Raw genomic sequence first — 15,893 nt, 5'->3', positions numbered from 1 at the left:
TAATCGTGTTTCAAATCAATTAAATTTTAATTATTTTTTATTCCAAAAATAATAACGGTTGAAAAATGCATTAGTTCTATCTAATCATTAAGTACATTGCCGGAGAAAGGTATATCGTATCAGATAATTACCTGATACGATCCATCCTACTACTTCCTTTTAACCTATTAGTTTGCAAAGATAACATTATCTCATACGCTCTCTATCAGTCCATTAGCAAGTGATCTTTCATCAACCATCACTATTTAATCAGTGGGTTTCTATCATACCCCGCACACAATAATGTGAGTGCATTAACCGTAGGGTTCCTACCTTCAAGCTTCCAGTATGGAAGAAAGTACCAGCTTTAAGTATCGACATAAATAAATAAAGGTGTGTTCATATGAAGTAAGTTATGTCTCAGAAAATTTTAATTTAATTTTCAAGTGAGAAAACTAAATCAACACTTTATCAGTAACAAAATAAATGGATTTATTAGAAGATATCAGAAGTAATTAAAACGTAATTAAGAAATAAGCCTGACTTAAAACGCATTTCTGATGGAAAAAAGTTATTCTTAAAAATTATATCGCTGTTGAAAAGTACCTTTCAGGTTTAATTGTCTAACTATTCTAAAAGTCAGGTAACAAAAGGAAAGGATATTTTATTTACACCACTAAAAAATTAAGTTTAAGTTGAATAAAATTTAAACTCTTTAAATTTAACGAGATCTTTAAATTAATGACCCCGTTTCTCAGGTTGTCTTTTTTTTCGATTTAACTATAATAGAATTTATATTAATTATATTAAATAATAGCACCGTCTTCCGCGGTATATAACAAACTACGAGCGGTCAGTGTATATGCTGAAATAATATTCAATAATTGTACTTCTGTAAAAGCTTTACTCAGTATGAACTTTATTAAATATATTGACTATTTAATTAACTGTTCAATACTTATACTGTATACTACAGGCTTTGTAACTTAGCATACACACACTAAATATGGAATTATACAAATGAAGATAATTCATTTACCTTCAGGTATGTACCGTACCCTAACTTAGAGACATTTCTTAGATTCTCTAGAACTTTTAGAAACGTCCCCGTGTTGTTCTTTAACATACTTACAATTTTCCACGAAAATACCTACCGGAGAAATAATATTTCCAAAGCCATTCCTTTTTTTCTAATTTTCGAATCAAATTACAACACCACTAATTTTATCCCATAATTAATAAGAATTTTACATCATTATACCTTTGGAAAATGACTTAAATCTAAATTATTTGCTACCCGTAACACAAAAACTAAGCCGTTTCCACCTATGTTTTCGAGAAATTTTTCTTTACTATAACCTGTGGAATGCATTTCTTAAAGATTAAATTTTCTTAATAGATAGCTACATATACTTTAAAAAGAATAATACTTTTTATGAATAAAGGATTTATCGTTTTTAATTTTTTTTTATATTTATAAAGCATTTAAAAAAGTACTAATTTATAAAGTAATAATTTACACAAAAATCTGATATCAGGTCCAAGTAAATGAAAATACATATAAATATTACTAAATGATAATATGGTAATATTACTAATTACTTATATGATAAAATTTTATCACATTAAGCCTATAATGTACTAATTTTTTTAGATTGGCACTTTAACTACAAAATAAATCTGAGATCTATATATGTATTTTTTAACACAAATTATTTACGGTAATAAATGATAAATCAGGTATTGATTTGATTATGTAAACAATTCCAACAAATTCTACCTTCACAAATTTTTTTCTTTCAAATCAAAAGCGTTTGGGAAATTAACTCTGTTTAAAAACGAAAAGTTAATAGAAAGCAATGTATATAATATATATATATATATATGTAGTATGTGTATATATATATATATATATATATATATATATATATATATATATATATACACACACACACATACTGTTTTTTTTAATACATTTATTTTATATACATTTAATTTACAAAATCCAAGTTAGATTTCTGATTTTAACGTTTTATTACTTGCCAGATCCCAAAATAATTTGGGGTTGTTCTGAGGTTATACTAGTGAACAGTGGTAAAATGGGAACATCTTTCTGACCAAAACCACATCACCCCGTATTTTTAATTATGAACGGAGTTATTAGATCATTTTTTGATACTTTCTCATTACTTCATCAATATTATTAGCGGCTCATCTTTAAATATTACGTGATAAAGGAAGTTATACTTACCCTAATAGCGTTAGGAAAATCTTTAACACAACTAAATCAAATCATCACAATCTAAGGTCGTTTTTTCTGTCTTACGCTGCCTTACAGCTTTAATGTGTAATGCTGCAGGAAGAATGTTTCCTGCCCATTTATTCAGCAAAAAGGAATGTTCTACAAAATTTTATATTTATTTAAATAATGTTACTAATGAATAAGTAAAAGACATTATGAAAACGGGATTATTTTAAGTAGGAAATTTATAAAATTCTTCTCTTATATTTTTTACTTAAGCCTATACAATTGTGACTATTAAAAAAGCAATTTTAAACTTTCTGTTTTTAAACGTAATTAAAGAACGCGTACAAACTAGCGTGCGTATTTCGACTGATATGCTAATTCGAGATCTACCCATTTGCTGGCAGCAGCTTGTATTCTATCCAACCAGTACTAGTTTTAATACAGAATACTAGCTTCATTAGAACTTAAGATATTCGGTGGAGGTTGTACCCGTGGTTTCCAGGAAAAGTTCCCCAAATCCCTATAAACCTTCTATATTATTTTTTGGAATATATTAGCCATTATTTTTCTGTATTATGCGCCTTAAAAATTGGGTTGCGCCTTTGAAACAAATCCAAATGTTGATATTATTTATCGCAACAAAACTTTCAATTCAAAATGTACTTTCCAACTGAAAAAACTGAAGTAATCTACGATCCGTTGAGAGTGGTAGCGTCTCGGCTTTTAATCCGGAGGTCCCGGATTCGAATTCCGGTCAGGCATGGCTTTTTTTATACGCTACAAAGATTTCATTTCAATATCCCACCCATAAGCTTTAAGCTTATGTGACAAAAACATCAAGCAAAAAAAAGGAAGAAAAATAGTTTTAAATTAGGATAGGTTTTTTTTAGTAAATAATCAAAAGAGCAAACTTAATGATACCATCAGTTTCCGTTTCCCCTACAAAAAATCTTACTGCTACGAGTGCTGGCAAGATTTGACTACAATCGATTGCCGACTCACATAACTTCAGAAATTAAAAACTAAAGTCGACTAGGCAAGACATGCTGACTATGCACAGTTTTTACACAGTGTTAAGAACTTGATATTAATTTCTTTTAACTCTCGGAATGAGAAATTTGCTGTAGTATCTATATGCTGTGGAGGCCTGCGGAAGAGGCTATGGAGCCTCGCGATGGATGCATGGCAGCATGAATGGCACACCACGAATAAGGGAAGATCCCCGTATAGATTTATACAGGATCTGGGGGGATGGTATGCCTCGAATTCATTTTTAAGGGCGTCGGGTGCCCAAGTGCTCACCAACCATGTGAATTTGATGCAATATCTCTTCAGGTTTTTTCCTAGCGGCTGATGAGTTGTGTGTCTGCGGGGAGGTCCAGTCGAACGAACATTTGATGTTTGACTGCCCTGCCCTTGGGGGAGCCAGAGACCGGGCCACCCTGGAACTTAGAGGTCAGGGGGAAAACTGGCCGCTCATAAACGGCGAGTCGATGTGGCGAGAGCCGCATTGTCGGACCGTGTGGGGGTTCCTCGATGAGGTTGCGATGTTCAACCGTCATCGGTAGATTTTAAATTTAAATGGGATTTATTGATTCCTATAGCGGAGCTGTGGGAAGTCCTTATCCGAAATAATGGCTGGCCACCAGCCAGTAAAAGCTCCAAGCGCTTTAAATGGTGGACAGGCACTAGCTGGCTGACAGCGACCGAGGCGTGGCGGTTTAAATTACAGTCTTATTGTATGACTATATAGTTTTAATCGTAACAAGGGTTGCGCCTCGCCGATTTAGTTTTAATGTGGACAAGTGAGTGATAGGGACACTTAATATTTAGGATACGAGGTCGCAAATCTGTTTCTGAGGCACAGTAGCCGTTTTTTGGCACAGACATTTGGTCTGTGCTCTAGGGCGACCGAATGGGGTGGTGGCGGGAGAGATGCCAGCTAACCAAATATGCTGTGGAGGGCTGTATTCAGAAGAAATCGTCTAATTTTTTATGGCTGATTATACAATACTTTTGGTTAGTAACAAATTGTCTTTGCCTTGAACTGTGCATATACGGATTATTTCATTGCTTGCAATGCGTCACAGGCGTACAACTTCGTAAACGAGTTTGTATAAAGAAGTTTACAAAGGAAAAATAAGAACGTAAAACTTTCAAAGTACACACTTTTATTAAAATTACGTTCAATGTTTCCACCCCAATAGGGTGCTACGCCTTTTATTCCTTATTTGTTTCAGTCATCTCTTTCTCCTTTTTTTGTTTTAGATAGATTTCATGAGAAAGCTACCTATTCAAATGGGTATCATGATTCGACTTATGGAAAATTTCGACATATCTTCGAGTTTCACATCCCCCAAACACCAAAACCATCGTCTATATCATCGTCGTATATATTTCACTTTCTTGTGGACACGATAACTGCCGTAATTTTGCGCCCATCACTTTAAAATTGTTCCTTAAAAATAACTCGTTCCAAAATCTCGGATGAGTTTGTTAACAGCTAAAATCGCCCCATGGGAGTGGAAATGGGGGCTTTTTCGAAAAAACAAAATATCGCTATAACTTTCTTATTAAGTGAAACATCGAATTCGTTTAAAATTCCTACTATTCTTTGAATAAGTACCTGAAACTTATCTAAGTATATTTTTAGATATTACCAGCCATTGGCCCAGGGGGTGGAAAAATGGGGTTTTAAAAGCAAAAAAAAAAATCATACCTTCCTTAATAGGCACAGTATCGAATCGGTTAAAAGTGTTCGTCAGTCTTCCTAAACGTTACTTAAAACTTTTATCTGATATAATTTTTGATATGACCAACCCTTACGACAAGGTATGACCAAAATTTTGCTGAAATTGTAAGAAGATGGGACTTCTCGTATTCTAAATATGTGAAATCTTTTTTTACATGTAACCATTGTCGTATTAAGTAAATTTGAAGTTTTTCTTAACTTAAAGGTGGAAATCTTTTTTATCCCCTACTTAGCACCGGTGAAATCTACATCCGCCTTCCGGCCTGCTCAAAGGGATTTTTTGATCAGCCTTACCACTTACTCTGCTTAAAAACCGTACTGTAATAAATGGTTTTAATGTGGAATTCATTAATCTTCTTTAAAATTATATTCTCACTAAGTTTTTAATAAAATGTCATTGAAAATTTATTTTTCTTAATTTTACTGAAATCAACCAATTGTTGTGTGCCTCTTGTTAATTTCTCGCACAACATGATGAAAAAAGAAAGGAAAATTACGCTCATGAAAGAATGATGGAATATTACTAATCCTTAGTCTTAAATCACATATTTATAGACTTTCTCCAGAGTTTTCTAAAAATAATAAAAAAACTGCATGAGCAATTTAATTTTAAAAAAATTACGGTACTGCTAATCACATTGAGTCACTGTTAACCTTTACTTAAAATAGTAAATAAGATACTTTATTTACTCTTTCCAAAATTCTTCTTTTACAAAATCGCTTTTGATTCGGTCAGTCAACAGTCATTAAAATCGATATTACTTTGGCTCGGGATGGGAAAAATCACTTAATGCTTTTCTGATCAAGTTCGGTCTTTTATAACGGCAAAAGTTAGAAGTATAAAAGACGAGACAGACTGCAAGATATCTTTGTAGTTGTTCACAGCAGTTTTAAAATTGTCCATTAGTAGACTGAACTGGAAAGAATAAGTATCGGTAGAAAAAACTGTATAATTTACTCTTTATCGAAAGTATACTGTGTTAGTATAAAGTACGGAAGAACAATATTAACTGTTTCATAAGCGATTGGACAAGCTTTAGAAATTAATAGTTTAGATAATCAAAATAAATCAAAGGTATTGAAAAAAATTAGATTAGAAAGAAAATAGAAAGCTTTGCCTCTAACAGATGTGTATTTTCTCTCAAAATGTACATATCGATTTACAAAATGTACATGAGTTTCAAAAGCAGCATAATTATTAACAAAATAAAAAAAATTACAGTTAGATATGTTTGTCTGTTTGTTGGAGTGAAAAGATACTAAAAACAATTCGAAAACAAAAACAAAAAAAAAAGATTGTTTAATAATCTTATAATTCAAGCTACGACATTCGGATCTATAAACTTCAGACAAAAAACAATGCTAGACGAGTGAACAGATACGATACTTAGAATTACAAGTAGAAACTAACAAAACATATAAGATCACAAAAGACAAAAAATAAATCAAAGAATTATAGCATTAAGAGATTAATTTGATGATTGTAGGCAGAGTGGAAAACAGGATAGTAGTTGAATGTCACATCAATGTGTTATGTCAACAGGCTGAATAAGAAGTTTACTGAAGAATAAAAATTAAAAACGTTTATAAATACTGCGTAGGAGTATAGTTACCGAATTATTTGAAATGCATTTTACGTCTTTTGCCATCCTCCAGTCACTTGCAGTAGAATGCTTGGTAAAAACGTAAGCAAGCACGTCATGTAACTGTACTAAGTTGTTTTGGTGTACGTTAATATTTCTCCTTGCTAGAATTTTGTGTGTATGTGTGTTTAATGTCGGTATTCTTGAATATAATACAAAATTACACAATATAATTTATTAAACTCTACACCCTGTTTTCAGGAGTGATATGCCACCGCAAAATGTAGATGTTCGACAAACGAGATAATTTTCTTCTACGAAGTAATTTTATCAACAGCTCTTCTTACTAAAGAACAATAAAAATACTTCAAACTACCTACGAAGATAAGAAAATTGCGGATGGGTGGTTTAAACTTTTCTCTTAGCTGTACCTCTATTTAATCCAAAGCCTCATCCCATTCATAAAATTTTTTATATTAGTTTTAATTTTTATTTTGATTACAATTTTTCTTTAGTTTTTGTATATTATATTCCTCTAACGAATATCTAACTGTATGTTCTGAATAGTTTTGATTTAAACCGCTCGAAATAAACAGTTGTCATAATTTCTGAATTGTGTTGTTTTGATAAAACCTTATCTCGGTTCGGGAAAGAGATCGAACCGTAAATATCTCAAATACTCCTACGAAGAAATTACTTTTTTCTAAATCGATTAATATTAATACTATTTTCATTGCATTTTATCGGTAAAGTGTAAAAGCAGTTATTTTCAGAGTTCTTGAATTTTCTTATCTTACTTACGATAACTCGTCAAAGTGTAATTAGAAATAATATTATGATAATGATTAAAATGTTAAGATTATTTTCAAACGATTTATTCTGAAGTGAATACCATATAATCTTACTTTTTGTGAAAAATCTTAATTTCTTTCAACATCTACATTTCTTTATCTGATCGCTATTGAAAACTGACATTAGAACGTTTTTTTTTTGCTACTCTTGTTTTAAAAAACCTAGAAAAACTTAATAATTAAATTAAACTCTTTATTAGTTACCTGCTGTTTACATCATTTAACTTAAAAAATAACTGGGACCAAAGGATAATTTTTAAATACCGAGAACGTAATTTTGAGTAATTTTTATATTTATACAGCTCACAATTAGAAGATACTGAATGGTATTCTACTTAAATTTTGAGAAGTATAAACCCAGTTTTCGGATTACTTTTATGGAAATCTTGTGGATATTTCAAATAAGAAGATATTTAATTGACAAAAACACATGCCTATTAAATTGTTAGGAATTAATTTTATAAGCATAATTTTTTTTGTTACGGTAAAGGTCTGAAATGGATTAACAAACGATATTTTACCTTATTCTAGATTTTCAATTAGTTTTGAGACAATTTGTTGATTAAAACAATCGGTATGAAATATTTTGAGTTTCTACAAATTTTTGTTTTGAGTAATTCAAAAAATTGGATTACATACATACTGTTAACTAAATTATTTAATAGTAATATTAGTAATGGTAAAATTAAAATTTTTAAACCATTAACTCTTTACATTATTTTAAGAATATGTAGTACTGAATCCTTTTGTAGTAAATATGTTTGCAATTTAAGACTACATTCTCAGATTTAAAGTATGATATAGTTTTAGTTTACAGAACACCATCAAACAAGACATAAAATTCAGGAATTAATTCAAGTATTTATTAGACTGGATTTAAATGTAATTTCTGGAGTAGTTATATTATGTAACTTTAAAGGAGTAATTTCTTCGATAAATCAATTTTGTTCTATATTTTTCAATCGCTATCAGAAAAAGTATTAATTCTTATTACAGTAAGGCCATTAATTCTCATTGTTTTGCATGACATAAAGGTAAGAATTATATGGAGCTACCTCTATTAATTATACACGGTTTATTATTGTTTCAGTCACCCTGGGGACAATCCATTCTACAGCAACATCGACAGTATGCCGGATATTCGACCCAGGAGGAAATCAATACCTCTTGTATCGGAACTGGTAAGTCACTTTTTTCTTCTCAGAGATACAATCATTTAAACGTTGTCGATTTAGTTAAGTGTGTTGTCACTCTAATTGTTATTTATTGTCATGCAGTGGTTTCTGACCGTTGGTAAATTTTATGTTCTACCTCGGTAATAGTATTATAAAATATTTTTTGTCGTACGTTAATCTGAATGGCGGTTATTTAAAACCCGATTTCCCCAATTAAATTTTATGTTTTCAGGGTTATTTCAACAATCAGTGCGTTTTGTATATACGATGAGATGTTTTTTTTTTGTTATTCAGCAATATTAAAAATACGAGGATGATGATCGCACCCTATAAATTTCTGTAATTTCTATTTTAGTTTCACCTTATTTTTATTTATTTATTTATTTTTTTAACAATACGGACTAATGACTAATTATTTCTTTAACTGAAATTATTAAAAATGTTTCAACGATTTTCAGATATATACTTGAAAGAATTTTCATGTTTACTTTAATAAGTATTAAGGATACGAGTAAGTATTAGGAATATATTAATACATATGTAATTTATAAGTGTTTACATGCTATAATATGACAATTTTATGTGTCTTACGATTAATTTTTGTGTTATTATTATGAAATATACCAAATTAATATACGCTTACGCTTAATATGCTGCTCTTAAAAATTTTGGTGCGTATTTTAAATCAATGCTAAGAATATTAAGTTTTATTTTGTTCAGATCTGAAAGCGGTAAAGAAAAAAAGAGATTCTGTTTCTCTGACGTATTACCGCAAAGTAAATATTAAAGTCATATCTTGAAGAAAGATTACATCTAACTATGAGGTTTTCCTCTTGGATTATATCTACGTATCAAGAAAAAGATGTATACTTAGGAACCAGTCGGTTCAGGATCAGGTAAAAGTATCTAAGAACAAAAACACCGGTGCAAAAACTAAATAACATGCACGGCTATGAACGGTTTTAACATCATCAGCACCAAAGACGTTTGAGAAATTGTTGAAAAAAAAAAAATATTGTAAAATCAGTTTTACAGCTCCTGTTGGCGGGTATAAATCGACTATATAAAATCTAAATGAAGAATTTTTATATAAAATGGATGACGTTAAATATGGATAAAACAAGTCCTTCGGGGTAAAATAAAAAAAGTGTTCTTTTGATTTTAAAAGCGCACCATGAAATTCTAGGAGACACAGTAATACATTAAAAAAGTTTTAGTCGTGAACGTTATATTTTTTGAAAAAATGCAAAACCGAAAGTGAGATTATACAAAATTGATATAAAACACTTAAAAGAAAAATAACATACTTTTAGTGCAGAGTAAGAAACTGATAGCAGTGATAGGAGTATCCAATTGAATGCTTATCTTCCTACATTAATTTAGCTTAGCTGAGATTAACTTAATACATTAGCTTAGCTCTGAACATTAACATGTTCAGAGCTGAGAACTTCCAGGCGCTTGGTCTGTAAATACATGCAATCTACTGACCACACACATACGCGTGGTAGTACAGCGGTTTTTCTATCTCTACTGGTGGGAGTTAGCATATTGCTTTTGACTCGGTATCGTATGTTAGCACATCAAAAATGTTTATATTTTGTTACTGTGCAGTTCGTTCTTAGTGACATTGAACCGGCTTTGTTTTAAATTTGCGTGAACTTTTTTCATCTCTTTTGAAAAAGGATAGATTTATAATAAATAAATAAACTTATTTTATAAATTATTTGTATTTTACTTAGTACTGATTAGACAATCATGTTTTACTTTTATTTTATAATTATATATTGATAAAATTATTTTAATTTTAAATTAATACTCTTTGGCGATTATCTATATCCTTTCTAATAAAATGTACGTTCCATAAATATTTTTAATTCTATTATTTTTTTTTTTTTAATGAAAATGTTAAAATATGCAATGTATTATTTCATTATGTTTTAAAACATAAATAGTACAATTACATTACTTGTTTGTCAGATCTGTTCTAATGCGTTCAAAGGAATTTACGTAAAAACTAATTTTCAGGTCGTAAATAAATCAGATGTTAGATCAAATCGAATGAAAATAAATTGCAAATTAATCTAACCAATACGAAAGTAAAATAAAAGGTTCTAAATCAACTATTGATGTGCGGAATAAATTCAGGATTTACTGCACATAAATTTAACAGACATTTTATAAATAAAATCCACAGACATAGATCTTCTTTTTTTTTCATAAAAAGAAGAAATAAGTTACTTTTATCTAATTAAAAGGCTAGAAAATTAATTAACATAAATTGCCAGCATGAACACGTAACAAGTTTACGAATACACTCAATCACGCGCGAGTGTGTGTTCAGTACAGAGGTATAAATCCAGTGCTTTTTGTCTCTCATGCTACCGCGTACTAGCACGTGGTCATGTTTTTCAAACTTTTTTTTAATTAAGATATATATATAAACGTTGGTAACTAGTATAAAGTGACTTAAAAACAAAAAAATAATTCTGCAAGGAGGGTTAAAACACCGATGAAAAGCCAGCAATGAATGTGTTAATAGACTATCGAAAAGCAATAATGTTACTTAAACTGTATATTTTTATTTTATATCGATTTTACTGAATATAAAAAGAGGTTCTTTTTAACAATATTAGTGGTGTTATAATTTTAAAATAATATAAAAATTACAACTTTATTTTCAAATTATAATTTAACTATTCATATATTTATAACTGATTTGTACCCTTAAATAAAACTATCGTGCGTTTTACACAGTACAGTTAAATTTAATTTTACAAATGTATTATGAGTTTTATTTTAATAAGTATTTTAAAATAAATTATCTGTAGACAATATTTTATTTGTACAACTAAGCCGAACGTTTCCGTTCGAACGTTATCTTTACAACTAAAATTGTAAAGATAATATATGATAGTACACTGAAAAATCATAAAGAGAAAAATAACATAAAAAAAAAGTAAACTCTCGTTAAAGGAAAACACTTTAATCATTTACTCCTATTACATAATAAGGAATGCAGTCATATTGGAAGAAATAAAGACTAGGACTTAAAAATATATATACTTATCGTTTATAAACGCCAGCGGTTACAAACGATTTTCTTACTGATATATTGCACGAGTAGCATAATGAATAATTTAGAAAATTGTATTATTTATAATGAAGAGAAAATAATGTTTTTATTTTTTTTTTTTTATTTACCGTATAGTAAAATACTTTGTGTTAAATACATCCCTAACATAATAATTATATCTTGTATCAGAAAATTTTAGACATCGATACGATTTATAAGAGTATTTTTTTAAATATTCAAGGTACGGACACATTTTTACGCCTACTTAATGATAACAGAAAAATTTCAAACGAGAGCGATTAACGTATCGTTAACTGGAATTTGGTATGAAGAAATAATTTATAAATTTATATTAATATAAACTTTTAATAATTTTACTTGAAATTCATGTTAAATGTTCCAGGAAAAAATTCTGTAAATAAAAAGTTAAAGCAATAATTTAAATAATAAAATACATTAAAAGTATAAATAAAGGGAGATATATAGTTATACTTCTTAAGTAATGAATTTTAATTAATAATTTGGAGGAAAAAACAGCACACTATATTAAAAAAAGTGTTAGTGAAGGAAAATTGCAAGAAGAAAGAGATTTATTTGGATAGTCTACAATTTTATCCATTAAAGTGTTAATGGTAACCGATGATATACCGGTTTAAATTCTGTAAGAAAAACTACTCATTTGAATGAATTACTCAAAGTAATTCATCTAAGGTTCTTTAGCGATAACGAATTTTTGAAACTCAGAAATAGAATTGAAACTTCACAAAAAATTAACCGTGACGAGTAAACATACTAGAGACTGTAAATTAGAAAGAAAACTGTTGTAGACAGAATCAGATCTCATAATCAACGTAATTTCTTTTCCAAACAGATATTTCCTAATTACAAACATAAACGATATAATTTCAAACCGGAAAGATATATTTAAAGTAACTCCAACGTTGAGTAAATCTTTACCGCTGTGATACAGAACCCTTTAGTTAGAGAGGAGAAAATTTGAACCTTTTAAAATGTAGTCTTGCAGGAAAGTGTTGCCGATTAAGTACGTTGATAAATTATGCAATCGAACACGAAACTAAAAGCGATCGATCTGTCGGCAATAGAAACTGATGCTGGTAATCAGAGTTTTAAAAAAAAATCTGCAGTGAAGTTTTTTGTGACTTACTTTACTTTGTCTGTGCGTAATCTATTAAATACAATCGTTAAGAATTAGCCTCGATAATCCTTTTTTATTCGTTTATGAATCTAGATATGTAAATTTAAATAAACGATTTAATAGATTTGCATAATCATTTTATAAATAAATAGCTAAAAGATTTAAACGGCGTAGCTTCATTTCTTTTCTTATAATTATTCCTAAAGGTAAAACTACGCGACACCATAAGGAGTTCACCTTTGTATCTGTGTATTCTATCTGTTGCTAGTCGTATATAAAAAAAGGAAAATTTAATTTATTTGTTAATAATATTATTCTTATTGCTGATACAAATTAGGGGAACACCTTCAAATCGTACATTAATATTTCTTAATTGTAATGAAATAAAATGAGTTAATTATACGAGTCGTATTATTACCTCCCCACCCACCTGTTATCAACCCGGAAAGTGATTCATATGAATGGCAGGCATATTGAGCGTTTAAATCGAATGAAGAGTCTAAATTTGTATCGGTATCTTTCTTCTGATCGTCGGCAGTAATACGTGATACAAATAAAGAACCATTTATTTGTAATCAAACCCAACGGTTATATAAACTGAAATAGACGTTTAGATTACTCTTATTTAGACGTAACAATACTTTTTGATGATACGGGCACCATCATTATTCCGGATTATCGCTTCCAGAAAAATGGATCGTATACAGATAGAAATTTATATTCAAACAGATGAGTGGATATGTAACACAGATACTTGAGCACACACCATTTATCATTGACATTAATTAAATAAGTCATAATTTTAATTTTAGTATTTATTAACGGTTAGCAATAACCTTTTTATTTGTTTTCATTCTGGTGGGTAGTAATAATATTCCTTTAAAATGAAATCGACTCGTGATTTATACCGGTCAATTAAAATGTTAGCGCATAACAGGATGGTATTAAGAACTGGACTGAACTGCGGCAATCGAATGAGTAATAAAAAAAAAGAGAATTGATGTACGTCGAAATGAGACAGCATTTGAGTTATTGCTTTATTGCTTTAATAAAATTCTGTGACTTTAAAAACACAATTTTTTTTTATTTATTGCACCTATCAATGAATCAATCTTTTATGAAACTTTTTTATGAAAGGAGTGTATAAAAAAAGATACCTTAAACAAACTGAATAATAATAAAAATTATAAATAGTAAAAAATTAATGAATATTTTGAAATTCGCGATAATAAAAACTAATTATAATATGAGAAAGATATCAATAGCAAGCAAATATCTTAAATATACAGAGAGTATCACGAAGTTCTTCTAAAACATACGTAACGTATTCTACTCGTGAAAATAACGGAAAACGTTAATAAAAACATATATCCTAAAATACTTCGTTTGCGAGTGTCGACTAGTGAATGATTTCGCTCGGATTTCAGTTACGCCGGTGAATTGAGATCGTACTGAAATTTTTAGAACGTTAATTAAGGAGCAGAATTAGTGATTTTTTACGGGTTTTAACCTGAAAAATTGAACAAAAAAGCGTCAAAAAAGCCCAAAATGCAAAAATTTGGAAATTGTACTTTTTCTTAACTGCAGTAATAAGCCCTCATCGAGAGCTTTTCATCGATATATCATAAGCGTTACTTATTTTCATTGGTTCCAGAGTTGTAGCCAAATAAAATTTTAATTAATGAAATATTTGGCCTTACAAGGGAAAAGGCACATCGGTTCGAATTCAACTTCATCTTTTTTTTAACTTTTTTTTTTAATTCAAATTGAATTAAAAATTAACCTCTGATTGTAAAATAAAAGTACAATAAATAATAATTCAATACAATAAAAAAAATATCAGGTTATTAATGAAATAATTTTACGTTCTTTTCATTTTAAAAAAAAAAATGTGTATATGTAATTTAATAGGCGTACAAGGAAGTCATGTGGTTCCACATCAGATTTTTTACCCAATAACTTTGTTAAATGGGTAAAACACGTAAAACCTTTAAACAAAACTTTTTGAAAGTTTAATTCTGAACAAAACGGCTAAGATAAGTTGAATAAAAAAGAAATAAGTTGAAAAGTTAGAGAAATCGAATTTTACTTAGAAACAGTACGTTACTACGTTTGTCAGAAAAGTACTTATTTAATGAAAACAAAAACCTAATTTTTTTGGTGATGTGAAAAATTTATAAAAACAAATTCTACTGTTAAAGATTTTTAAAAACTGGAAATTACTCAACAGTTGTTAAATGAAAATAAATAAATAAAAATTACTTAGAAATTATACATTTTTTACTGATGACAGAAATACAATAAATTATTTGTAAAAATTATTATTTCAAAGTTGGTAATAAAATATCAACAATTCGCAGTACTGTATTAGTGTTTAAACCATACTGTAAGGTATTTAAGTATATCGGGTTCTGTGAACTGTGCTGTCGTTAGAAAAGATTTTCTATGAATTTTAGTTTGAACGGGATCGATTTGCCATTGAAGTATTCCCGTACTTATTTACAACAAAGGAATACGCTGATATGGTATCATTTTGGATGTCTCTAATGGTAATGCATAGCTGCTACAGTAGAATATGAAATACGTTTTCCAAACAGCAGGATTACAGATCCCAAAATAACTAACACGCCTTTTCGAAATCTTCGGGAAACAGGTTCATTACCTAGTATTCGTACCAGCATCTCTCCAACACGAAGCTGTTGTTGATGAAATAATCATCAATTTCACCGGGATAACTGAAATCCTAGCGAAATCTTTCAATAAGTAACTCGCAAAAAAGTATTTTCGAACATATATTTATGTGTATTTTTCCATTAATTTCACGAGCAGAACAGGTTATGAAAGTCCCGGGAGAACTTCATGATACACTCTGTACAACAGACAATTTTCAATAACACAATTTTTAACGTTAAGTAATTAGCGACGTAACATTATTGTAAATTTAACAGAAAACGTTTCTCAAGATGTGTGTAATATTTTGCTATACGTAAAGAATAATTCAAATGATTCTACCAACACGTGAGCAGGATTGCATACATATATAGTAATGTAAAAATGATTTTACTAATGTGGGTTA

General features: G+C 29.4%; 1 protein-coding gene across 3 annotated transcripts in view; it reads left to right on the top strand.

Annotated features, from left to right (window-relative positions):
- unc-13 overlaps positions 1-15,893 on the top strand; it is a 915,368-nt gene that overhangs the window by 634,620 nt on the left and 264,855 nt on the right. For all 3 annotated transcript variants that reach the window (XM_075371044.1, XM_075371036.1, XM_075371027.1), the window contains exon 3: positions 8,504-8,594. In XM_075371044.1, coding sequence (XP_075227159.1) covers positions 8,504-8,594 — 91 coding nt within the window. The remainder of the gene's footprint in view (positions 1-8,503; positions 8,595-15,893) is intronic.

The sequence above is a fragment of the Lycorma delicatula genome, chromosome 1 (genome assembly GCF_047948215.1).
Source record: "Lycorma delicatula isolate Av1 chromosome 1, ASM4794821v1, whole genome shotgun sequence".
NCBI lineage: Eukaryota > Metazoa > Arthropoda > Insecta > Hemiptera > Fulgoridae > Lycorma > Lycorma delicatula.
The sequence above is the reverse complement of the archived record's forward strand: the minus strand, read 5'-3'. Positions and strand labels throughout refer to the sequence as shown.